This window comes from Syngnathus acus, chromosome 13 (assembly GCF_901709675.1).
Source record: "Syngnathus acus chromosome 13, fSynAcu1.2, whole genome shotgun sequence".
In the NCBI taxonomy this organism is placed as follows: Eukaryota; Metazoa; Chordata; class Actinopteri; order Syngnathiformes; family Syngnathidae; genus Syngnathus; species Syngnathus acus.
This window is the reverse complement of record NC_051098.1, coordinates 12,372,348-12,399,355: the sequence shown is the minus strand read 5'-3', so window position 1 is coordinate 12,399,355 and position 27,008 is coordinate 12,372,348. Positions and strand designations below refer to the sequence as shown.

The following is a 27,008-nucleotide window of genomic DNA, read 5'->3' as shown; positions in this document are numbered from 1 at the left end:
CCCTGTGCAGCATGTCCGTAGAGGGCTTGCAGTGAAGGGCGGGGGGAGGGGTTTGGGGGGGCAAAGGGATGGAAGGAAAAAAAAAAACATCCCCTGGCTGGTGAGGCTCAAATGCCAGCCTAGCGGGATAGGACGGAAGGAAGGGAAAGGGGGTGGAGATTGTTAGGCCTAGAGGAGCATGTAGGGGAGGGGGGGGGCTCTCAGTAAATATTGCCATGCCCCCAATCAGCCTGCAATGTGGAAAACAAGCCGAGCGCAGCCTTGGGATCCGTTAAGATGAGCGAGCTGGCTTTTCCATGTTCTTGTTGACTTCTGCCATTGTTGCCAATTAGCCGACGTGTCTTGCTCTACACACAAATTGCAAAGTCAACGACTCGGCGCCCCCTATAGGCACGCTTGTGTTTCTGGGTCAGCCTGCGGTCGCAATGCAGTCAGTGTGCGTTTGGCTTCGTGTGGGCGCGGCCCTTTGTCACGACTCCCACCCCTCGCTATCGGCGCGCCGAATCGTCTCGGCACTCGCTCGCCGCAGTAGCAGCGGCGTGTTTTTTAATATCGCAGATTTATGTTTTTAATAAGCGCTCGGTCGCTCGGCGGAGAGCGCGGCGGCTTTTCGCAGCCAAATGAAAGCCAGCGTGTTTGGAAAATAAATGCAAGACTGATAAAAACAGCAGCGCCGTCGTGAACTTTTAAGAGAATCTTGGGACGTGGGAGCGATTACAATTTTGGCGGGGGACAAATTTGGGGATTTCACACATTCATTGATGAATTTCTTTACAGCAGTTATTAAACAGTCTACATCAGGGGTGTCAAACACATTTTTGTGGCGGGCCGCATTGTAGTCATAGTTTTCTTTCTGAGAGCCATTATGACTGTCAACGCCTTATAGTATGTATTTACAGTATAGGCTACACAAAAAATGATGAATGACTAGTTTTGAAATCATAGACTAGTACAAACTGTTTAAATATTCCAAAAAGATGAATGCCAATACATGATCTATTTTTTATAAGTGAAGCATTGACACATGAAGTCGATGCACAGTGGGCCACATAAAATGATTTGGCGGGGCCTATCTGGCCCCCGGGCCTTGGGTTTGACACCCATGGTCAACTCACTTGAAAAATCTCTCATTTAGAGTACAAAACAAAGGATGACATCTTTGTTTATTCTCCCAAGTTAAAAGCAGTCCGCTTAAAAGCAAAGCTAAACAAAACAGCTCCATGCTGACACACTTTTCGGGGGCATGTTTGTGTCTATTAGCCGCCAAACCGAGGCACAAAAGACACTTGTTTGATAGGCCACTCCCCCCGCCACCTCCCCCAGCTAAAAGCACACAGCGTGCATTTGGAAATGATGTGTAACAAAGACGCTGGCAGCCAATTAAATAAAGGAAATGGCCTTCATCATTGTAGGATTAATGGAGCGCGCCATTAGTGCGGCATAACGCAACCTCCCGCCCGACCTAGCAACACTTCCTCCCTACCTGCGCGTGAGTGCACGCGTCCCCGGGGTGTCGTCGCCGGAGGTATTCATCTCCCTCTCCTCCCTTCCTCCCTCCCGAGTGATAATTCCGCTCTTATTCAGACGAGAAACGGGACGGGGCGACGGCTGAGTCCGTGATAAAGCACCGTGGCCTTTAGAAATTCATTTACAGACGCCATTCATCTCCTTCCCATTCAATGGCGGCGAGACTTTGCTGGCGGGCGGGCGAGCATGAGAGAGTTGCTACCCAGACGCCGTACATGCACTCAAAGACGAGTCTCTTGGCGATCATTATCCCCCCAAAAAAAAATGAAAAGAAGGGTGACATCAAATTGGAGAAATGGATCCATGCAAGTACAAGCCGGGTAAATGGAGTTACAAATAAAGTGCTCCGGGATGGAAAGAAAGAGACACTGATGCCAACGTACGAGTGCCGAGCAAGGAAAAATTAATTTTTTTTGCTCCGAGCAGAAAGATAAAGTGCTTTTTTGTTTGTTGTTAAAAATGGACCCAAATCAAATGGGTTTACTTCCTGTGCAGCAGCCGGTTGGATTGAATACACTAGTTAATTGAGGTTTGAAGGACCCCAAGTGTGTGTTTTACACTGTGGAATGTTTCCAGTCTAACAGCGGGCCGGAACATGTAATGTCCTTTTTTGCACGGTCCCTCAACCGCCCTTCAATGACCGGGTCACAGCCCCCGACACAAACACACCTCCCCAAAACATCTGTTGGCCAAACTAAAGCTTCCACCCCCTCCAACGTCCACTTAGTCCACCCGCCCGTACCCCCAAGCAGAGCACTCCAGCTGCCCACTCTGCGTCCATATGTGCACTCTCCCCCTTTAGCCAAAAGTAAAAGGAGAGTCCCCCAAATTTAGGGGGGGCAGTATTGGCGCCACACCACATAAGTTTCTCCACTGCCAATCGGTGGCCGTTCTTACGCCCCCCCCCGTGCGTGTTAATAGGCAGGGCCGTGCGCTAATTGCGCGCTGGAACGGGATCATGTTTAATCTTGGAATCCATTAAGCGCCGGCTCGTGCCAAATGAAGGACGACAAAGGCGTTATTGGAGCAAATGGAAAGAGACAGCAGCGGCGCGAGGAAGGCTTTGACGCGGCGACATGGCAGATGTTACTCACACCTGGCAAGTGGGGAGGGGGGGTGCTCCCACTAATATTTTCGTGCTTCTCAGCGCATCCCGACTGGCAACACATACGTGCCCCTTTCGGAAGTGGAACGAGTCCAAATAGTGATCTTGGACTCATTCGCTGCCAACCCAGTTAATATCTTTGACGTCTATGACTGTCAATGGGACTGAATGAGTTAAGCGGCTCGGAAATTGGACATATAAATTCAAGGACAAGGAAGACGGTGAACCGGGAACATCAATACAAGAAAATGTTTCATTCCCCTTTTTTGCTCGATGTTTAAATGCCGCTGGCCGATGTTAACACCGGGAGTCGTAAGCTTCATTCCTCTCTCGAGATCCGCCGCGCGTCTTTATTTGACGAGACTTTAAATAGTCATTGCGCACGCGGGACGAAAAGTAAAAATGAGAGCTCGGAATTCCAAAGGACAACATTCATAAAACAAAGCGGCTCAAACGGAGAAGTAGTTGCGTAATGTTTAATTGATCCCTCGAAAGCTGGCCGCCATCCATCACGGAGCCGCTCGATACGTTGAATAGTCGCACGCGAGCCTCGTCGTAATTGCTCAGCGACCAAGAAAGGCTGACCCAAAGTAACACGTGTGTACATTGCACAATTAATCCTATTTCCTATCAATTATGCATCCAAATAAGCGCGGCGGTTGATGTTGTAGCGGCGGCGTCTAACATCTGTTCCGCATTAATGATTCCCGGCGCAGTTCCTGAGCTACTCCGATATTCACGAGGTCGAGCGGCGAGCGCCGCAATTGGGATGCTCAATGCGGCGCCAACCGAGGGCTCGATCGCAACCAAAGACTCATTAAATATGTACTGAAAACATTTGCTTTGGGCCCGAGTCGACAACTGTGTGCGGGCGTGACTTTGACCGTCGCCAGGAAACGAGGCTTTAAGAGAAGCCCGAAAATCATGGTCGCCACGCAGCCCTCTGGAGGTTTTCTCTTCTGGTTTTTCACCTACTGTTGCTTCAATATGACACAAATAAGTCCAACACCACAGCAACCAGAGCGACAAATTGACGAACACTGAAATTAATCGCAAACTGTTGTAATGCACTTTGATTGTATTTGGGGGTGGGGGAGATTTATTTGTATTATTTTATTTATATTATTTAATTATTTATTCTATTATTTATTGATACTTTAATTATTTATATTATTTATTTTATTTCTATGTTCGCTAATGTACCAAAGGAGTGCGATAAATGGAAAACTGTACATCACGCAAGCATTTCAATTGCAAAACTGCCATATTTGATTACGAGTAGTTATTAGAAAGTTAAATGATGTCAACAGAAACAATTGTGCGAGGTTTTGCAGGATGGCACTGAGCTCACCACGAGCTGTGCACGGCCATGACTCGAGTATCTTCTGCCGGAACTAATTTAACGTTCGTCATCCTGATCGTAATCGAATGTTAACTTTCCCGATCAGGACTGAATGATTGCTTGAAACGGCCTTCGCTATTAAGTTTTACAAGAGCATTAATTGCATCCCGGAGTAAATGAGGCTTCCTCGGCCGGCTGCTTAACAAGAAATACCCGACGCTTGCTTGCTTGGCAGACTAAGGGCCTCGCTGCTGCTTTGGATGCGAGAGCGATCAGCACGGCCGCGCCATGCATCAGCGTCGGCTGACGCGCCCATCCCAGGGGCACCGCTCCTCCCCCCCTCCAACATAACGAATGGCCGGGCCATCGAAGTCTTACTAATTGATTACGGAGAAAACAGAGTATTACTCTGCCGGCGATGGCAGCTCCGAGGGGCGGAGGGACGCTTGGTCGATGCTTTATGTTGCGCCTTGTCCACGCTAGAGGGACTTTAAATAGCCCTGCTTGGCCCTCTTGCAATGTGGGGGGTAATAGTTTTATATTTCCATGATCCGTTTCACTGGCGTAATTGACACGAATTGAGCAGATGAAAAGCAAAGCCAACCAGGTGTGATTTTTGCGGACTTGAACACCTCCGGGCATGCACACAGAAGGTAAAGGACCATTGTCTTTGATGAACTCACATTATCAAGGCTAAACACAAGTCATTGCAGACGGCCTCATTTCCCCCAGGGAGCCCCAGCCGTTCCCGCTCGGGACACGTCCAGAACGAGTCATTTTGGGCCGCTCTAATTGACTTTTGTGCGGCTCGTATCATTTGAGCAGCGGATGAAATCGGCGACGCGCTTCGAGACACTCTGGCAACGGGCGCCGACTTGTTCCCGCCGCGGCTGAGGGCTTTTTTTTATTTTTTATTGAGTTTATGCTTAGCGTGCAATATTGTAATTCGGGTTTAAATATCAGCCAGATTTGCTCCATAGACCTTTCCACGTTTGACAAGCGATAGAGTGATCTCGGAAAGAACGGCAAGTAAATGAACCTTTTGATGTCGTTTGAAAAGGGCAAAGCTATTGAGAAAACAGAGTTAACGGCTTGCGTGATGACTTTAGCCTTCTCCGTCTCATTTACAAGACATTTATTTTTATTTTACAGGGATGCCGCCGCAAAGTTGGGCCAATTCTCAAAAAGAGGAAAAGGAAAATAAAAAGCCTCTTATGTTTACAGAATTTGTGTTAGGCAAGCTCGGGACAAGTTGGTGCAGCGAGAGCAATGAAAGGCATGACTGTCTGGAATAAAGAAATGATTATAATTCACTTTAATTATATACGTAAATGTAACACGGTTGCCATTTTCACACGTTGGCATCGTTTCATACCACCCCCTCAAATGCTGCAATCGTGGGAAGAACACACACACACACACGTTTCAAATTGTAATGGTCCTTAGCGCTTTAGTTAGTGTCTGCAGATGTTACCAGCTGTCTTACAAATCTTGTTTCCCCAAAAAGTAGTTTTGTGTTTTTGTGCTTTAATTTTTTGTGTGCATTTTCTTAATATCTAAGCTAGCTAGCTAGCAAATGTTTGACGTTAGTGGTGATTTCTGCACCGTTTCACGCACATTTTTTGAATATTTTAGTAGTTTACATGTAATATCAACAAGCAAGCTAGCAAATATTTGACATTAGTGGTGATTTCCGTACTGTTTCACACGCACATCCTGGCATGGACGGATGTAACTAGAAGGTGAAAGAAAGACAAGGCGGCTGGCTCAGAACGGATGGCTCCGGTCTAATTGAGTCCTTTGGGCCTGGGCCGATCAGAGACTCGTTACAGGAATCCGGTTTCATGCTTTCTACACAATAAGCTTTCAGAGAAGGGATTTGGCCTCCTTTGGGAGCTCCTGCTAACCTTTGTGTGACTTGTGCACTTCTCTCTTGGTTGTCGGCCCCCCACGTCTGCCTCCATGTTGAGTCCAATTATGATCAAAAGGTGACACGAGTTGAGCGCAAGGATTCGGGCAAAGGGGATTTTTGACATGGATGTCCAGATTCCATATGGGGAGAAGCGCATAGTAATGGATGGATGCTGCCAGGAACAACAACCGGGTCGCCCGCTTTCTCGACGCAAACAAAATGGTCATCAAAGTCGGACGCCACGCTCTGCCCGCATTAGGCGGTCCAATCTGGTGCTAGTTTGTTTAGCATACTTGCTTCTCATTTTGGATGAACCACAATTCCTGCGCACAGGCTGGCGCTCACTCCCTCATCAAGTTCAAGTCTTTGCCTCAAGGTAACATAAATCTTTGTTCTGACGTGTTGTTCGAGTCACAAACTGATGTCGATTGACAAGGCAGATAAGTGCGCTGCCTGATTTACAGCAATTGAACACTGTATCGGATTAAAAAAAACAAAAGACAAAGCAAACTTCAGGACTGCAGCGTAGGAGTCTCATCCCTCCCGCCGCCTCCCGTGTTTGTTCCCGTGAGACCGCAAGCAATAAGAACAAATGACTTTGGCCTTTCAGCAGAGAAAAAGAAGAAGAAAATCTCACTCAAGGTGTTCCTCGCCGCCGCCCCCGCTCGCGTGTTGGTATCAACCGGCTCGGGCGGTAAAAGGCCAGGACAAACACGGACCCGATGGCGGTTGGAACAAGGGCGAGCCTGCTGCGCTCAAGTGCGGCGCTTCATAAATTACACAGCAAAGCAAAGAGAGAGGCGAAGGCGAGCAAATAGGAGGACGGTCAACACCGCAGAGAGCTCGGGATCGTCGGAATGTGACAGAGGGGAAGGAAGGAAGGAAGGAAGGAAGGAAGGAAGGAAGGAAGGAAGGAAGGAAGGAAGGAAGGAAGGAAGGAAGGAAGGAAGGAAGGAAGGAAGGAAGGGGCGTAGATCTTTGCCAAGGGTGGACAAAGGAGCTCAGAAGAATGAGACAAAAGGAAAAACTAAATTACCACATACAATGAAATTTGCCCTTGAAAATTTTCAACCAACGGGTGAAAGGTGAGCTGCAAAACATTTAAGTCCACATGGCGTCGACAAAGCAGGAAAAACTCGACACAATCAAAGCCAGCCAAGCCTGAGCTGTAAGCTTTGTTTTTCTTGTAGCCTGGAGGACACTGAGGGAGGGAGGAAGGAAGGAAGGAAGGAAGGAAGGAAGGAAGGAAGGAAGGAAGGAAGGAAGGAAGGAAGGAAGGAAGGAAGGAAGGAAGAAGCCACCTGATGCCATCACGCATCCTCGCGTGGCCTCCTTTTGTAGCCCAAAGAGAAAGACGGCATCAAACAAGAGACAAGGCTCACTGCGGGACGCTCTTGTGCCATCACAAAGCCGGCCCCCGATGCCTCGTTAGTCGAGGGGGCGACGACGAGCCGCCCGTTGGCCCCGCAATAAAACGCACCTGTTCCGAAGGGGGTCCAGGCCCTCAGCGACCCTTTTCACGCGTTTCGCCAAGATCGTTAAAGCCGACGATGGCCACCATTAAAGGGGCTCAAGTGGGGTTCCAACGTGCTTATTTGACATTTCCACCAACGGTGACAACACGTCTCGTCATACAAAGCATGCTCAAGCCAAATAAATATGCGGGCATTTGTACGCCGTCAAAAGCGCTCCAAATGACGATGAGACACACAATATATTGCACCTTTTGAAAAATCGCCCAAAATGGCAATTTTGACTTGCCACGGCTCCTTTTTAACTCAGTTAATATCTTTGACGTCTATAACCCGTCAATGGCACTGAATGACTTAAACATTGTTTATCCTCCAAGGCTGCCTGCACTTTGATTCTTGAGAATGCAAAAGCCCTTAAAACGTTCATTTCTCTGGCCCAAGAATAAGAACGGAAAATAAATTACAAGGCCTAATTAATGTGCTTTGAGTTTTAGGAGGTGTGTTTATAAAAGCATTGAACCAGCAAGACTAATTTAGAGAATGCGCGGCGATGCCTGCGGTGACAATTACATTCCTTTCCTGTCAACAGCTGTCGCCTCACATGTTGCTACCCGCTACCGTTGGTCCCCAACATCCATCAGGCCCTCCTAATGTGTTGGAACCCCCGCGGCCCCGCCCACATGGACCATCAGCCCCTTGGAAATTACAACAGGGAAAGGTCACACCATCCAATTAGGATGCAACGCCGGAGGGTCCATCGCCGAGCACCCTCGGAGCACATCATAGATTCTCCATTTGGTCCGGAACGGACGAGCGGCCCCCGTTTGGATTGATTGCGGCGCGGCTAAACGAGGTGCCGGCCGCCGCTTTAATGGACGACCATGCGCGTGATGTATGCCTCGCTCCAGATTGATACTCGGTGTCACGGCATTTGAAAGTGTCGCAATTGGTTTGTACCGTATGATGAAGCGTGTCATTGTCGCTTCGTGTACTGACCCGGCGACGACCCCCCCCCCCACCCCGCACCCGGATCAATGGGGTCTCCGATCGAGATTAGATCTAGCCCCGCCCACTGACTGCATCCTCATACTGTCATACTGCCCCGCCTCCTGAGAGGGCTTTAGCATCCACTAGTGGAGAGCGTTGTCTTGTCTTGGCACACAAAGACACACGTTGAGAAAGACAGGGCGGGTCAGTGAGCTTTGCGCCAATCTGGGCCAATTAGGGACAAGTGACAGCGCAGCTACTCGTCGGTGACACAACTAGACCACGGAACCAGTAGCAACAGCCCACAGCTTTCCACCTCCCCTTCAAACAAATACCACTCGGAATTCAAACAGCACGCCGACATCGATACTGAATTAGAGGATGGAGAGAATACAGCTGAGGTGGATGGTTAAACAGTGTGGGAGGTGCCGCCTCCCCCTCCCCTCCACACAGACCCCCCCCTCACCCCGCCTGTCTGCCTCCATCCGTCATGCTCGAGCAGCTCTTCTGACGTGCGACGTTGCTGAGCGATGCTGAGGCGACTTCAAACGACCTTTGACCCCTCAGTTGAAAACTTGTGAACCTCAGACAAGGGGAAGCCAAACAGCTTGGTAGGGGAGTGGGGCGGACACGTGGACTTAAGGGGGCAGGGAGAAGGTTGGGGTGGGTGCTTGGGATGACCACTGGCAGCTGTTATTGCCGCACCGCCTTCTTCCTGTCGTCACATAATGACGCCTTCCCGGAGCGCAAGGAAATGGCAAGCAACCTGGTTGCAGGGCTGTCGGCGGCGCCGGGCCTCGTGTGATTAATGAGACGGGGCGCGGCACAACGGGGAGCTCGGTGGCACGCGCCGCGCTAACGCTAACATCTAAAAGTCACCTCACAGTTTTAAAAAAAACAAACCCGCAAACATCATCCACGTTTCGTTCACCCTTGAGCGAGTGCATAAAATATGCGGCCGGCGGGTGGATGAGGGACAGCCTGTGGGCCGCGCTCAACAGCTGCCACTCCAAGAAGGTAATGATGCCACGTTCCCCGGCCCACAATCCCCCGCTGTGGGTGCCGGAGTGTGAGGGCTGCCGCTGCTGGCACGCGGACGCAATTGGGAGCTGGTGGGGGGGTTCTGAAATGAAAGCTCGGACCATAATTGAATGGGCCCTGACAAGAGAGGGGCGCCTCTGGGACTCTTTTTTTTTTTTTTTTTGACATGATGGGGTTTAGTCAAGGCTTTTTTTTTTTCTTTTTAAATATATGAGATCCACCCACAAACAATAACTAAATTTCAATAGTTTCATCTGTTATGGTTCAACTTTGGCAACAATTGGCCAAAACGGAGCCTTGTATATAAAATAAAATAAAATAAAAGTATCAGGAGGGGCTGTCAAATGGGAGATGTCAAATGTCGCTCCGTTTAATGGGAGAAATAAAACCATTTGGAGAGTACCTTTCCACCGGCTGCCTAATTACTCCGCCCCGGTCGGCATTGAATTTCAGATGAATGAAATCCCAAACGGTTTTGTTCTTCCCTTCTCAATAACGCCGCCGCCCTCATCAACGTCCGTTAGCGAGCCACACATTAGGCTTTTATTAGAAAAGTCCGCTAATTTCATTTTCAATAAAGCTCTCGCTTGCGATTAGATTCGTTTTCACCGAGACCATATTCAATTGTTATCGTCGACGCCCGGTTAGGCAGCAGTAATTTAGGAGATGGAAGCAATGGAGGGGAGAGGCAAAAGGGGGAGGGGCTTGTAAGAAGGCAGGATGCTGAGGAGCCAAGGCAAGCCAAGGTCCGGTTCCCCCGAGAAGCGTCTGAAGGCCTATTGTGATGTAAAACGCAGCGGGACAGCGTCGCAAGGGTTAAGAGCGGCAGACGTCGTCATAGCTTTCGGGGGCCATTTGTCATAAAGCAGGAAATGAGGTGAAACTGACAATGATTTATGTCGGAGTTTGCCGCATTCACAAGAGAAGCGCACAAGTGGAGGAACAAACACGATGACAGATGCCGCGTATCCCCCCGGCCCCAAATTGAACGATGGCCGCTTTTCTTGCTCTGACAAGAGGAATCACTCGGACTTCTCCTCTCGGAGATGCGGCAATTGTTGGCGCCGCCGTTCTCTTGGGTCGAGCGATGGTCAATCGATGACCGGTCGCGGGGTCGTGTCTGGAGCGGGGGCCAAAGGTGGGATATCTGGATCCATCCGGGTCATCGATGAAGATAAATCACGCCGACAACTTCCGTATGTCGGGGAGTCCGACCGTGTCTGACCTTTCCTACCGTCCATCCGTCTTCTGTTCAGGCTTCTGGGGTGCTGGAGCCGACCCCGGCTGGCCTTGGCCCGGTCGCCGCTCAATTGATAATATATTCCCCGACTTGATGAACTTGATGATAATTCACTGAATCATTATTGGCCTTCAACACGTTTGATATGTCGGGCTAGCAAAGAAATATAGTCCATTAAAGCGTCAACACGTCAGGTGCATGAACTAACCTGCAATTAATTGCAAATGTAAACGGCTTGGCATATTTTCCACATTTTCCGCAACCTCCCACTTAGCGGCGGCGGCGCCAAATCGATATTCATGAAGTGTCAGAGTTATAATTCACATGCCTGTTCCACATACACACCGGGGGACCTTTAAAAAGGAGGGAAAAAAAGAAAGGAAAAATGCAAATGATACAGTTAATGTCTGGGCGTGAATACGTCGGCCAATTAAGCCATTCTTTTTCAGCTCCATTACGACGCCACGCGCGGGGGTTCATTTTTCCCAATAACGGCACCATTTAGCTCTCAAATGGCACACTGCCGCTTAGAAAAAGTTAGCGGCTGATTGCGTGCATTAGCAGCGACGCTTTTACAAATCACCAGCAAGCGCAAGTGACGTCATTGCTTGTATTTCTGCCTGTAGATTAGGAGAAGCCATCTCGCGCCGGCGGTATCTTCCCAAACACAACCTGACTTCAAGAGAAACATAGGAGGAACTTACGTTAATAGCTCTGCCCCGGTCGGTGTCGAGCGCGAAGGCCAGCAGCAGAGGCGGCCAGATAAGATTCTGCTTTGCATTTGAATGGGCTTGTTCTGATTTCGATTCAGTTGGCCTTTGGCCCCGCTTAAGCGATCCGTGCGACGACGGCGGCGGCTCCCCCGGTACGGTCTCCTATCTGGCAATGAGGCGAAGCGTGTTAGCATCCCGTCTGCCATTTTTGTATTCATTTATTAATTTATATTCATCCATTTATTTATTTGTTGATTTATTTTATTTTTCCAGGGATTTATTTATTTATTTATTTATTTATTTGGATTTACCTTTCAGGATTGACCTTCCCTTTCGGAAGACTGACAAGCTGAAATAAACACCACTGACTCTTTGACATGCCAGGTTGGCCTCATCTGGACGCCGAACTTCCTACGAATACAAGAGTCAAAGGAAGCCAAAGGAAGCACGGATTTCTGAACGCCATCAAATGCTGCGCGTATGGCTTTCATGTGGTGGGAGGGAGGGAGGGAGGGAGTGATGGAGTGAGAAGAGACGGAAAGATCGGGTTTCAAACGCTGGCCTGCAGCTGTCCATGGCCACGAGCGTCCCTTACTGCAAAATGTAATCGGAGACGGGCGCAATCTCGAGCCGTGTCGTCGAGAAATCACTAAGTCATAACATATCCGGTGACGCGAGAACTGCCGACGGTTATGCTGCGGGAAGATTTCATTCATCGGACAACTGTAATCCATCCATCCATCCATCCCACCATCCATCCATCGCAAGGTGGATCAATTGCAGCCGTACTCGCTTCAAAGCCAAATTGTCCGCCACCTGAACTTCAGCCCTCAACGCAGTCACCTTCTCTACGCTCCTGGTGATGGATTATCATTTTCAGGGCTTCTTGGGGGAGAACTTCCGTCAACTGGCTTGAAGAATTAAGGTCCGAGGGCAGAGAGGGGAGGGCAAAGGGTTCTTTAGGGGTCACAGGATCCAAACCACCCCTGAGTGATCCGCAGAGATTCGACAGAAGGTCGCAGCAACACTCACTTGTTCTCTGGCCCTTTCCTCAGCAAAAAAAACAAAACAAAAAACACAACCATACCACAACAGCCTGAAACTGTACATAGGCCAGAAAAAAAAGGCTCGAATAAATCACCGATATGAAACCAATCGATGTGAAACCTAAAATCAAAGCGGAATCCAGCCATTAAAGCAGAAGCCCAGCAGCGAGTCTGTGCTTTGGACTTGATCAATAATCGGCCCGCAGATACATATCAATAATTTAGAGTGCAGTCTGGCAGGCAGGGGTACGCTCATTTCAACCTTTTCTTACACTCGTTTCTGCATGTTTAACAAAAGGGGAAGAAAAAAAAGAAAAAAAGAAATTGAAAAGAACTCAACGCTGACTTTTTTTTCATGGTGATTGGATTGTGCAGGTGTTGCTAAAGTTCCATTTAAATGTCAATTAGACCCAAGCCAATGTTCTGATTTCACATCCAAACCGGAGCATGCGTCATTAATGTGCGCTAATGATTGGATTGTTGCCTTCATTATGACTTGAGGACTTCCATGTGGGGATTTTTTTCTCCCCCCCTCCTCATCCATCTCGGTTGTTTGTGTGTTGATGATGAGCGCTTGCCACGGCCACCGTCTCATTTGTGGAAAGTCGTAATGAGCGCTCGTCAAAGACCCGCCTGGCTCCCTCCCCACCTGCTCTGGGTCGCTCCCTCTTTTTATGAGCCGCTCCACCCCTCTTCCTCTTTTTCCTTCCTCCACGAGTTTCCTCGCTCTCCCCTCTGCTCCATTTCCTCGCTAATTACTCTGTCGAATGAAACCGAGCCCGCCGCTTAATTGGAGAAGCGGCACATTAGGTGCTATCAGAGGAGACTTTGTTTAAAAAAAAAAAAAAAAATCAACCAATCCCATTTGAGGAAGCATTTGGAAAAGCATCTGTTTCATTTGCATATTTAGCTCAATACAGTTCCCCGGTGTCTTCATAAAAATGTCTGTAACATGCGAGTGGCTGCTTTGTGGCTCATGCGGCTTTTTGCTGGCCGACGCTGCGGCTTAACTTGGCCTTGACCAACAGTTTCAGAAAAGAAAAAAAGTAAACGGCGGATCTTCGCCCAGGCCCGGTGAGTCAGGCCAAAATGTCATCAGCTTGCTTAGAGACAATTCCTGCCCACAAAATTATTTCATGATTTATTTAATTATTCTTATTATTTAATTAAGCAAGCCAAAAAAAAAAAGACATTTCCTGCTCACAAATTTCATGATTTATTTGATTATTATTATCATTATTTATTATTTATTGAAGCAATAAAAAAAGACATTTCCTGCCCACACATTTATTTAATTATTTATTTTATTATTATTATTATTTATTTACTTAAGTCCAAAAAAAAAAAGTTGCCTTCTCAACAAAATTGCCCCTTTGATAGTCATTTTATGTTTCGAAAATCATATTCAGTATACTGTAAGCCATACATATAAAGTTGGTGACATTCTTTTTTTTTTAATTAGAAAATGGAATTTGCATTGTGTGGACCATACTAAAGACGATTGATTGCCTTTATGTGCCCTGCAAATGAGCGCCAACCAGCAGTTTTGGGTTCCAACATTTGCGTGTCACCAGGCTCAAGCGGCATTAAAACAATTACAAGCGCAACCTTTCTGCTTGCGTGCGCCCGATCGGCTGCTACCTGAAGACACCCAACCAATTAACATTTTTCAAGCGGCGCTCTCGCCCCAGGTGAGCGCTGTCACACTTGGGTATACGCGCACACACGTACACTCAGCGGCTATATATGCCGCGCCAGCAATTTATTCAGCAGCGCCGCGGCTAGCGTTCCTGACACGGGCTTCACAATGATTTATGAAGCTGCTCATTGACCCGGTTCAGTCGGGAAAAGAGAAAAGGGGGGGGGAACATCCTTTCTTATAAGCGACAGATCTATCGTGCCGCTTTGACTCTCGGGCACTTTTGGAGACTGAGATTATTTGTCTTTTGAAGGAGAGAAAAGGGAAAAAAAACATATCAGCTTTGGAAGCAAAATTTGGTAGGCCTGTCTGCTGTGGAAAAAAAAAAAAGTGTCAAAAAGCCATCTGGGAAAGCATACAGCCTATTTACTGGAGGCTCATGTTGTTGTTTTGCTCATCTTTGCTCAAAATGTCGACCACATATACTCGACCGACGGTTTAGTGTGAATAATTGCCTTATTTGTCACAGCAAATGGTCTTTGCATGGCAGTGACTACTGCTGACACGCCATAAAATGAATTTGGAAGCTTTTGTCTTTTCAAGTCATTTCGCAACATGAGATTTTGGTGGCAATATCTATCTTGAGTAGACCCACAAAAAAAGTCCCACCAAGCATTAGCCAAAAAGACAGAGGAAGACTGCCTTTTTGCTTGGAATTTGCTATTGAGGGTTCCGTTTCGGCCATTTGTGGGCGACCTCCAAGGACAAACTTTCCTTTCCTCTACATCGTTGTTGTTGACGGGACGGCCAGGATGACGTTCGGCCTTCAGCCAGGAAAGGCCCAATCCGTTTCAGAGCTGCAATTCAATTATCTGAGCGGGGGTTCATGCTCAGCCACTCGTGAACGGGTGCACGGGGATGGCGAGGTAGCCCCCTCTGCGGGGGCGGGGCGGGGGAGCACAAAAATCATTGCAACACAGATAGCGATTCCAAGGTTGCTTTTTCTCCTGCCATTAGCTTGAGCTTTACAATCACTAGAGGGATGTCAGGGCCTGATAAAGCTAATCACCGTGGTAAGCCAAAGGCAGGGAGATTAAGCCTCCCACCAGCAGAACCCTCCACCCCCCCTTAGAAAGAGAAAACCAAGAAACCCGAGCCCTGAAAAAGAGCCGGCACAATGTGTGATCATTCCATTTTTGGAGGCTAACAAAGAAAGAAAAAAAAACATATTTTATATTTAATGCTGAGTCATCAAATTTAGCCCAAATAGCCAATTGTTTGCATGCCAGAGTCGCTTGTCTTCAGCCGCTTCCCTTGTGCAGGTTGCATCAAAGGAAGGTGTGCGAGAAATACAACAAGGAGGTAAAACTCCAAATAATCCACAGAGTCCATCTATTTTTTATGAGTTTTCATTTAGACCCGGAGAGCGCCTCTTACAGCGATCAATAGCTCAAGCTGCTGTCACACAGTGTTGCACCTGAGGGGTGGGTGGGGGGGGGGGGGCTTCTTGTAAGGCCCATGGGAAAGCAGGGGGACTAGATCAAAAGGTGGGCACCCCCCCACTATATTCTCCCCAACACATAAGCCAATTTCCTGCAGAGCTCAAGGCAGCAATAACTGGAAATACACTTAAAGGGAAGTCGAAGATGGACTGGAGGCGGTGGAGGAGCTTTAAGGAGCACAAAGAACAACAAGTACGGCCAGAACACAAAAAAAACCACATTGCAGTGGAATTATGTTTCCAATCCAAAGTCCCGTGAAGCCATTGGAAGACCACCTGAAGCTCTTCTTCAAAGGTCATTTGATCCAAGGGTCACATTTTTCTGCCCGAAACTTGCTACTGACACAATGTGGCTTTAAACAAACAAAAAAAAAACATTCCAACTTTGATCCCACCGGCAGATTTATGTCCAGACCCGCCAACAAAAGACTGCTCGTGTTTTGACCTTCCCGCCCGTAAGAAATGGATGCCCCGAACCAAAATGCTCGACTTTCTGATCAATTTCATGCTTGGGTATTTCAGAATTTTTGAGAATTTATTTATTTTTTGTTAAGGTGAAACGTAGTCGCTGTAAAACGCTAGCAAATCTCGTCCCTCCCAGAGTAAATGAGTGAAATCTACCGAGCAGAGCGTGACGTGAAGAAAAAAAAATGGACTCACATGCCACTTCCAGCGAGGCGTTGCGGCTGACGGCCTCGCCCAGGTAGTTGCGGGCCACGCAGACGTAGGCGCCCTCGTCGGGCTTGCTCCGCCTCCCGTGCACGATGCGCAGGAAGAAGAGCGAGCCGCTGGGCAGCAGCATGCGGTGCGAGCGCGGGTCGTCCTTGTCCGTCTCCACCCGCTCGCCGTCCTTGTACCACTCCACGCTGGGCGTGGGCCGGCCCTCCGCCTTGCAGTTGAGGGTGGCCGGCTCGCCCTTGGACACGATCAGGTCAGAGGGGTGCTCGGCGATCCGGGGCGGCGAGTCCTCCTGGCGCAGACGGGATCCTGGAGCAAGGGGAGGGAGGGAGGGGGAGCATTTAATGATGACGACTGGGTTCGGTTCCTACGCTGTAAACATCAGATCGGGTCACGAAGGTGTCTTGCAAAAAGTCAAACGTCGTCAACTCTGTTGCTGACCAAAACAGCAGCACCTATCAACGCATGTCAACAGTCTCTCAGGATACATTAGCAGTGCTAGCCCTGCACAAATATATGGACTGAATTTTGCAGCTCACTCAGCAACACAAGACAATGCATTCAAAAAAAAATAAAAACCATAGCAAGTCCTTTAATCAGCATTTGAACCTGGACAAAAAGCAACCATCTGCTCTTCGCTACGCTACAGGCACAAGCTTGTGGATAATTGGACCCAAGGGTGACCAGCTAACGGAGGCATAAAAAAAAAAAAAAGTGCCCACACTGCTCCTCCGTACACAAAAGAAATGTGCAAACAAGTCCAAAACTGTTGAGTACACCGTCAGTGTGTGACGTGAATATTTATGTTGGGGGGGGGGGGTCTCGGCTCGTGTCAAATGCTAATCCCCCCACGGGGGGGCGGCGAACCTTGCCCTCCTCCCGATTTTATTAGGGTGGGCGAGCGGCGGGAGTCTGGCAGCTAAGATAAAACTGGCCGAGTCTCGACGCCGTGGCATATTTAAATGGCGGAGGCCACGGCGCCATCAAGCAGGTGCCATATTGACCCGTGAACGCAAGCCAGCCCTAATTTGTGCTAATTCCTCCCATTTGCCTGCCATTGATTGGCGATCAGGCTGCTATCTTGCTAAACGGGGCCTCGGACACGGCGGAAAACAGAGCTTGCTGCTGCCATTGAGCATCAATCAAATATTTCAACCAAAAGTGTGCCGCCAGCGCCGGGCGGTCTTAATTGTCGAGTGGGCCAGACGGCAGATGTCACAGTACAAAAGTTGGTCATTGACGCGTGCCCGCCTCGTCACTTTTGGCCTTCCGTTGTCCTGTTCTGATTTGAAGAAATGCTCTGGGTCCGTTGTTGTTTTTAATGTGATCATGGCTGCTGTGTAATCAAGTGCTCTCTGCGTTTGAGGCGAGTGCACTTGACCAGGCTCCAAGCGCAGGCGCTCCAATCAAAACACGTCCCCCCCCCGGACCGCTAAGCTCCAACCCCGGTGTTGGCAAAGGTTTCATAGCCACCACTCGAGGTAAACGGGAGCCCACAAAGCAGCTCATGAAATCACAAGCGTTACTTTTTGTCTTTGAAATGACTTGTGGAGTCTGCTGTCATTTCGCCAACAAATACAAAAGCTACAACTGGAAAAAAAACAAACAAGATTTGGTTTTTAGCTATTATTATTTATTCATGTTTGCAACAGAAGGCGCTGAACCTTTGATGATCCTTTTCTAATTATTTGAAATAAATAAATAAATGTATAAATCTAAATACAAATAAATAGATTTTAAATGAATAAATAATAAATTTGAGCCCACTGATGAAACCGCAACTCCAAAAACTGAGGCAGAATATAAAAATCGGACAAAATCCAGATCCTGCGGAAACTCTCATCCCTCCTCTACCGGACTCGTATCCGTCACGTCGGAAGCGGCGACGGCCAAGGAATGACATTTCCGACCACGCATGTCTCAGAGTCAAGCCGGCGGGACGCTTGAACGGGTCGCTAACCCGAGATTCATCTTTCCGGCCTGTCAGCCGCGTATGAACTGTGCTACGGACTGTCCGCATCCTGCTCGCTAGCGTTGCATATCTAGCCACGGCGTATTGACTCAGCGACATGTTTTGTTTGCGTTTTTTCTTAGAATCTATTCATACGGAAAAGCGATTCTTGTATATTAGCAGGCTTCGGGTTATTTCGCTCTCGCTCATCATTCTCAGCAGGGAGCTTCTTTTTAAGCAATTTGCTCCGTCTGACTCAAGGATTGTTGGGCAGGAACATCATCAAGAAGCTGAAAATGAGATTGTGTGATGTGACAACATTTCCCTGCTGGTGATTTGGTTTAAAAAAAAAAAATCTATTGAGTGTGGGATGGGACACGTGTTAAAACGACGACTCGGCAAAATTCATTCTGTAACTTGACTGGTGTCACAGAGAAGTGATGAGGTGAACGTGGTTTTGAATTGCCTTGCGAATGCTTTGGACCGCTGACAAGCTCCATCAAAGCCTCATTGCCAGGTCCAAGCGTGTGAATTTCTGCAACGGTGTGGAACAAAGAGTGTTGACATTCCCGCGTTGTGGTGCCGCCGTGCGTGCTCGCACAGATGCGATGGGAGAAATCACACACCGCAAAAACTCCCGACTTTGGAGCGTGTGGCTACTTGAAAGAGTGAGAAGAAGCTTTGAGAAGAGCTGAATGGCATCAATTGATTCCTGTTCCTCAAGCCTCAAGCATTGTCCTCACCGAGCGCTCTGAATGGAAACGTGTGTGCTTTATTGCTTGTGTGCTGCTGAGTGACTAATAGGGAGGCGCGGCGTACGTGACGCCGTACCGCCGCATGTCCGTGAAGAACACCTGCCCCGTCCGATTTGATGAGTCGGCAGCCGGCCTTCGACCAAAAGAAGCATGGAACAGTCATTCAAGTCGCTATTTGTTTAAGGTGCAGCCTTGCGATTCTGGAATCATGAAAAGCAAGGCAAAGAAGCATTTGTGAGCAATGGGCCGGGTCACTTCCGAGTGGCGCAACGCCATTGATGACGGCTCGCTTGAACCAGCTTCGAGCCGGTCTTAAAAAAAAAAAAAAAACACGCTGATTGATTGATTGATTGATGATCGATCGGGCCTTTCAAAACTACCAAAAATAATCACATTAAGTGTTGAAATCTAGAAAATTCCAGACAAGAGGTTCAGGGAACAGGAATCTTGAATTAACTTATGTAATTCTTATAAATTAAGACAAATAAATAAATAAATCGATCCATCAATTGATGAGTCTTGCTGTTCAACGCCGCACTCGGCTGGGTACCTTGAAACTGGAACTCGTCGCATCTGGACCTCAGGGCCGGTGTGAACTGCATCTACACACAGCGTTTGTATTGAATGGACGGGAGCTAGCGGATGGCGCAGTTGAAACGTTCAAGGGCGCCATTAAGGCTTTATTCCAAACGAGAGTCTGAGCAGGAGCCAGGAGATGCATTAAATCAACTCGCTCACCAAGATGCTACTCATGAAGCGGCACTTGAAACCTTGTCATAGGGCGATAGCACCTCTTCATCAATTCATTGGACCCAATTCCGATTGGGCTTCTATAAACACGTGTGGGCGTGCGTGAGTCACAGGTATGCATTGTGTCGGTGGCGCAGGTGCGAGAGACAGGTGAGGGCACGGTTCTCCCCCATTGGTGGCCTCGACCCGCACAGGTGCACGGCCGTGTTTGAATTCCTCCCTCATGGCGGCGGCGAGATCCGATCGCTGCATATGTGCGCAAAGCAAAGTTGCAGTTTCTTTGAGTGGCTGAGCCAAAGCTATTTTCCACTGTTGTTTTGTGTTTGCCTCAGGGGCGGAAAACATCAAAGATGGAAGCTATTTAGAGTCCAAATGAAGCGCTTTCACGCTGGCTCCCACCTAGCATTAGCATTCCGATTAGCAATCCTTTGATGAAACTCGTTTCGGTCGCTGCTGTCCAAGCGGGGCTCCCCGTTGCTCTACACTGCCAAATATTAAGGGGGAAGGAATTCAAGCGAAATAAAGTATGTATAAACCATGGGTGTCAAACCCGAGGCCCGGGGGCCGGAAATGGCCCGCTACGTCATTTTATGTGGCCCGCCAAGACAAATTGCACATGTGTCAATTGTTTTCACTTTTAAAAAATTTATGGCAAACTAGGGTCATCGTATTTTGATCAACTTTTCAGTCAAATTTTCAGTTCTAAGTGAAGCTACCAAGCCAACTGTAACTGCATAAAGGCAGAGGTGCTTTTTCTTTTTCTTCCCTGTTGTGAAAATGTCATCTCTCTGCTTCATTGCAGCTTAATAAAGCAAAGGTAAAGCGGTGGAAAAGGCGCTCCCGTCCCGCTTTGATTTGCTCAACAAAGCGAGGGAAAAAAAAAGCCGAAGACATTTTGCCCTTTCTTCCACTGTGGGGAAAAAGCAAAGTCATTCCCAAGGCCCGGCCCGGCGTCGGCTGCCGAAACCGAGCCGAGCCGAGGTCATAGGAGCTGACAGGCCTCCGTGTTAGCGCTCGTGTCCGTCCCACCCGAGGACCGGCTGATTGGTAACTCTTGGCTCGCCCGCCTGGCCTTGTTCCCGCCGTCTCCGCCTCTTTTGCTCTCGGTGGCGACGCCGCTCCCTTTTTTGACGCTAATCAAAGAATAAACACGAGAGGTCTTGACGAGAGCTCGGCCGACAGCGGGGAGACGAGTCTTTCCGGCAGATCCCGGGATGAAGCTTCCTCATTACGCGGCGGCCCCATTCGGGCAAATGAGCCGCCATTACAATAATGCGCTCCAAACGCGGCCCATTCATGCGGAACCATCACATTTGGGGCGCAGCGGGACACGCCGCCACCGCCTCGACTCTCACTTGGACTCGTTTTATGGAGGAGGCGCGACACGGCGGAAATGTCGGCTCGCCGTGTGCGGCCTTGACATTTTATCGAACATTTTTGCTTGTATTTGTTTCTGGCCCGATTGGATGATTAAACACAATCTGGGTCAAATTGACCCTGAAACATGATTGCCATTTTATGAGAAACAAATGTATCAGGAGGGTTAATGACTTGCATCTCAATGATTACATTTGATTCGACTCTCCACGAGTCCTTCCCTCTTGAGGATTTGGGTTTCTCTTGACTCGGCATCGGCCGAACCACAAGGCTGGTCGCCAGGGCGGTGAGTGAGGGGAAGGGAGGGGCCGTGGGCTGCAGAGGCCTTGCTGGACCTCCAACCAGTCATTTATGTAAAAAGCGCAGGTTTGCACATCTCCAAGGAATATGCAAGTCAGCGTTAGTGAGGGGCGGGGCCTCAGTCAAAAGGGCGTGGCCGCAGCATTAACACTACAACCCCCCCTTTGAAAACCTCGGATCACTCGGGATCAACAAACTCCTACTGTACCCCTGTGATCTGCCAACAAAGCCCCCCCCCACCCCCAAGCCCCTCCTTACTAAATTAAGATGCACACCCCCTGCTCGGGTCACGGCAACATCGCCCGTTCACCTTTTCTCGCCCCGCGCGTTAATCACAGCGCCCGGCGCCATTCACACGCCTCGGCTTTGTTGGCGGAGAATACAACTCCGGAGCCTTTTTTTGTCTGCTTAAGTGGACTCTTAGAGGGGGAAGCCCCTCCCCTCTTCTCCCCTCGGAGAAAGGATGGAAGGGGGAGGAGAGGGGAAGGAGCCCATGATTAGGGAGATCCGGCGTGAGCGGCAATGCCACGGAGCCACTGCTTAGCAACCGCTGGCCCGACACCAAGAGAAGGTGCCGGATAGTCAGAGCCCTTTTTCCAATGAGGAACCTGCATTGAGAAGTTCTTAGGACTCGCTAGACCCTAGACTGAAACTTTGCTTAGTGCACCTTGATGGAAACAAAAAGGAGTGTCGAAGCAGCTGCGAGCATTAAACGCAGAAAAAAAAAAAAGCAAGCAGGGTTTTGCATACAACGCCCAACAAAACGCTTTGCATGAAGCGCCGACGCGTACTAACAAAAGCTGCAGGTGCTGCAGATGACAACGTTGACTCAATGTGAGTCTTTAAAATGCAATTTAAAAAAAAAAAAAAAAAAAGCAGCATTCAGGAAGCCTGAGTGAGTCACACTTTTGTGTGAATCATATGCAAGTCAACAAGTCCATCATTCCGCCCTATTGACACGCGGGGAAAAATTACACAAAGAGCCTTTTTGCATTGGAAAATCAAATATTCACTTCACTTGGTATGACATCAGCAGAAGGAAGCAAAGCCATAACGAGCTCCTCTTCCATTTCGCCATCATGTCATGGTGACACAAGACAAAGACATGTCAAGCTGACTTTTTCATTTGAATCTGAGAAGAATTTGAGAGATGGAAAAACTTGAGGCGCAACTGGACCGGATCAAGCGAAACCTCATGAGTCACACTTTCGATCTCAACCAGGTCAACGTCTCAGCAACAGTTGACACCGACCAAGGTCCGACATGCAGCGAAGCCTCCTTGTGAGTCACTTTCTTTCCCTTCAATCTCATCGAGGTCAAAGTCTCAGCAACAATTGACAGCCTCTTCATTCCAGTATGAGCCCGTACACAAAACTCAAAAAGAGGCAATTATTCAATCCATATCAATGTAGTCCAAATGAGGCGGCCATCCACAACAGGTTCAAAAGACCTTCTGTTGCATTTCATCACCAATCAGCATCTCCAGCACACAGCCAAGACATTTTGCATTTCAACCCGATTACTTTCAAGGTCCGTTCAGTCAGATTCGTACAAAGACAACAGCACCCGCAGTCCTTATTGCCTAACAATTGCCATTTGCGCCTCAAAAAGGTCAAAATCTTAAATACAGTGACTCGACGGTTCAATTTTACAAGGAGCAATTGCCAACTTTTGGGCTAAACTGGCCAAGAAAAAAAAGCAAGAGAAAATATAATAATAATAATAAAACTTCTTCAATTTACCATCAACTTGAAAGCACGATAATCCAGCCAGCAGGATGAACGCGAGTGGACTCATTCTAGCATATTAAAAGATCCACGAGTGGCGCGCAAATCCTCCAATTCAACACAGCGGGGGAGATAAAAAAAAAAAAAAAAAAAAAGACGCGCAGATTTATTCTGCGTAAAAACTGACAAAAATGCACTTTGTGTCCACAAAAACGAGAAGATCCATGAAGAGCGGGAGGAAAGTAGGTCACCCGGCTGCTCGGACTTGTTCTTCCACTCAAGTCTCGTCAGCTATCCCGTCTTGGTCCACTCGTTGCACCCACGGGGGGACCTGCTCAAGCCCCGAGGAGCAAAGAAAAAGTCCTCCTAAAAGGCGAGCGTGGCCCCTGCGCACTTTCAGTCGGGGGACTCCGCTCGGCTCCTCAAGCGCGTCCCGTCGTCAGACGTCGCTGGGCGGCTGCGGTGACGCGCGGCGCGCGCATCAACCGCGACATTCCCACAACAAAACCAAACAAGTTTGGGGGCGAGAAGAGCGGCGTGGAAGGCTGTTAAATGGAAGTGAGTCTCTTCAGAAGCGCGAGGACAACAACAACATCGTCCTGCCCGTGTCGTGTGCCGCCGTCGCCGACGCCTCCTTCTTGGACGCACGCAGCGCGCACACTCTTTGCGCAGCCAGCAGCGCCCGCACAGGAGCAGGAGCAGGAGCAGGAGCAGGAGCAAGGCAATGCAGGGCGAGCAAGGGCGAGCTGGCTCCGAGCAACACCCAAAGTCCACTTTGACACCGTCCGGATAAGAAAGTTGTATGCCGCTTTAAACGAAACCAATTGTTGACGCGAACATAACAAAATCTGCGAGATGAAAGTATTAAACAAAGGAAAGGACAAAAATGACACTTGAATTTCTTTGCATGGAGATGTGTTGGACGAACTGATCATTTACATTTTTGTAATGTTATCTGCTCAAATGGATATTGAAATGAGTTTGATCCTGATTGAGAACTTCAGGAGGTCTAAAGTCAACTGTTTTCTCATTAAATTGCATTGCATGCGCACATCTTGAGATATTAATGATCAAATGATTGATAACCAAACAATGCGTTTAAACTCAAATGCTGTATTCTCCAAGTGATGATGATGAAGATGATTTTTGGCTGGCAAACACTTTGAGGCAGCAGTTGTGACACAAGCTGTTGAGGTTCACAGAAAGGGGAGGAGGGAGGGGTAAGGGAAGGGCTGGGTGGGATGCATGTGGTCTGCCCAGCAACCTCCTTCTCGTCTTAGTGAACTGTGAGCTCCCCCTACTGGTGAATCAAGCAACAACCCCCTCACCACTCCCCCTTCCATCAAGATCAGCAGGTCTGTCTATGGTCCAAATGTTCAATTTGACATTTGCAAAAGGTTTGCTACTGTCGTTGGTAGCTGCATGGTGACCTTGCTGAGCTCATATTGGATTTTGGAAAATGATTTTGCCTTTAAAGACCATCAAAATAGATTAGGGAATAAAACAGTCAGAAAGAAATGTTTTTACACTTTATCGCTTCCAAGTAAACATTGCTTAATGATTTTTTTCAAGGCAAACGGAATAAAAGCGCAAATAGGTGAATTCCAAACATGCAGGTGTCCTGCCCCCCGCCTCCCACAGGCATTTGGCTAATTACAAACGAGGCCATTTCAATGGCATTTCTGTGCCCCTAGAAAGAAAGAGTCAAAGCAGTCAAAGATAAGAGCTCGCCAAGCATCACAAGCAGAAGCGGCAGCAGCGAGATGCTTAGATGTGGCCATGTTGTGATTTACAAAGCCCTCCGCAGTCAAAGAGGACTTTTTGCTGCAGGCCGTGCTGTAAAAATCTTCCCCTCTCAATAAAGCGCGCGCAAGAGCCACAGCCACTTCTGTGGCCTTTAATAACACCTCTGGCGAGGATTCGTCTGTTAAGTTTGCACGGCGGCGTGTCGCAGCTCGCCCTACAAAGCTCGCCGCTTTGCTCATCTGCTCCCGTTTTCAGCCATCGAGACGAGTCTTCAGTGAGCCGCATACAAATATTCGCCAAAACGGAGCAAAAAAGAAAAAAAGCCGTGCCTTCACATGCTTTGAAATGTTCTTTTGTTTTGACAAAAGCACCAGGGGCGTAGCTAAAAAAAAATCTCTGTGGGGTGGCCAGAGAGTGACAAGTCTGAAATATAAATAAAGCTGCCTTGCTTTGCCTTTCTAATAGTTGACAGTGTGCCCATTTTCAATTTTACTGCCAAACTAAACCTAAAACAGAGAAAGACACAATTTGTGTTTGAAACAAACACTCGTCCCCTGCTAGCTTAACATGGGAAGAAAGAGCCAAACGAGTAGCATCAAAGCGATGCTGTTATGTTTCACTCAATGAAGAGGCAAAAGATAGTAGTTATGGTCTTGGTTTGCGTCCTCATTATAGCACCCCCTGATGGTCAAAGCCGATACCGCCCAGATGACGAGGCAATAGAAATCGATTACACTCAACAGATGGGCGGTGCCAAACGGCGAGCCTTTTGAGCGTCTGCCATCGGTTGCGGGCGTGGCCTCAAAGTTTGAGGATCGTTTTGAGGATCCGTGGATGGTTTTGCAAAAATGAGTCCCCGATACTAGCGATCAACACCAAATTGGGTGGACACGACCATTATACAAGGGTGCATAAAAAGTCTCAAGGATCCAAACGTGGAATTGTACAAGTTGTCATTCTGTCTAATTATATATATATATATATATATATATATTTTATATTATATTACTTTATCAAATTTTATAATTTTTCACCCCTTCCCGATACCATGTAAAGTTTGACTTGGAGGATTTGCCATGCAAATCAGCTTGATTTTTTTTTTCTTTTCTGTACTTGGCATGGCATCAGTAAGGACATTTGCCGTATCGCCCATCACGTCTCATCAGTGTGGCTGATGGAAAAAGGGAGGGGGATTGTAGAAAGGTCAGTTAGGAAGACGAAAGGCCCGCCTTCTAACATAAACAACGACCGGCGCGGCTCCACTGACGGAAAAGAAACTAGAGCGTAATTCTCCCTCGCGGCAGCGCCGCCTTTAATGCGGCCATTTCAATCAGCGTATGGGCGCCTGATGTATTTCACCTCTTCTTAAATATCAGCCACCCTGGATTTATTTTAATTAAAAAAAAAAAGCCAAGACTGTTGGAACTTCAAGACATAAAAATGAGATGTGGTAGTCTTAATGCCAACTTGCGCCTGATAACTATTGAGGTGTTCGCCTCAGCACGGCCGAACAAATGTAATTTTTCAGGCAATGAGATGAAGCGGCAAATCCCAACGGAGGTCATTTGTTATTGGGAAGTGATCACGACACGCGCGGCGTTGTCACTTTGTGCCTAAATGATGCGTTTGTAATCGCATGAAAAGTAAGAATGAAATCACCGCCGCATCGTTGGGCTCGGCCCATCTGCTTCTAGCTCCTTGTGTATCTTTGGACCGCCGGCTGGAAAAATAATCAAATTGTGGCGAACCGCGCCGTCGTTTAGGTCGCCCCCGTGACAGCTGGCAATCGTCCGGCGGTCGTCGTCATTAAATATAACAAATAGATATATTAATATATAATTAAATATAATATATATACATAATATATAGTAATAATAAAAATAATATATAAATATATAAATAAATAGATATATAATAATGTATAATATAAATAATAAATTTCACATTTACAAGTGAAAATGAGTCAAGCGGCAGAGGCCGAGCTACACTGTGTTTGTTTGTGGAAAGCCACAAGGCCTGAAAGCGGTGTGCCTTTTTTGTCCGGCAACAGCAAGGAAGCCCAAACAAGGTGGCGGCCCGGCTGCTGTGCTGAGCGCTGCCAGCCAACCTGAGCTCGGGGCGCACGACTCGCAGGAAAGTCTTTTTAATTGCGCGGCAGGTCAGAGGTTGCGTCGGCGGTAACGCTCACCATCAGACGGG

The 27,008-nt window shown here is 48.1% G+C and overlaps 1 protein-coding gene across 11 annotated transcripts in view; it reads right to left on the bottom strand.

The window, feature by feature from the left end:
- The window catches only part of robo2 (roundabout, axon guidance receptor, homolog 2 (Drosophila)), a 156,319-nt gene that overhangs the window by 83,800 nt on the left and 45,511 nt on the right, over window positions 1-27,008 (bottom strand). For 9 of the 11 annotated variants that reach the window (XM_037268599.1, XM_037268600.1, XM_037268594.1 and 6 more), the window contains exon 2: window positions 16,186-16,512. In XM_037268599.1, coding sequence (XP_037124494.1) covers window positions 16,186-16,512 — 327 coding nt within the window. Of the gene's footprint in view, window positions 1-16,185; window positions 16,513-23,078; window positions 23,789-27,008 lie in introns of those variants that run through there. The other 2 variants (XM_037268598.1, XM_037268604.1) reach the window with 2 other exon arrangements.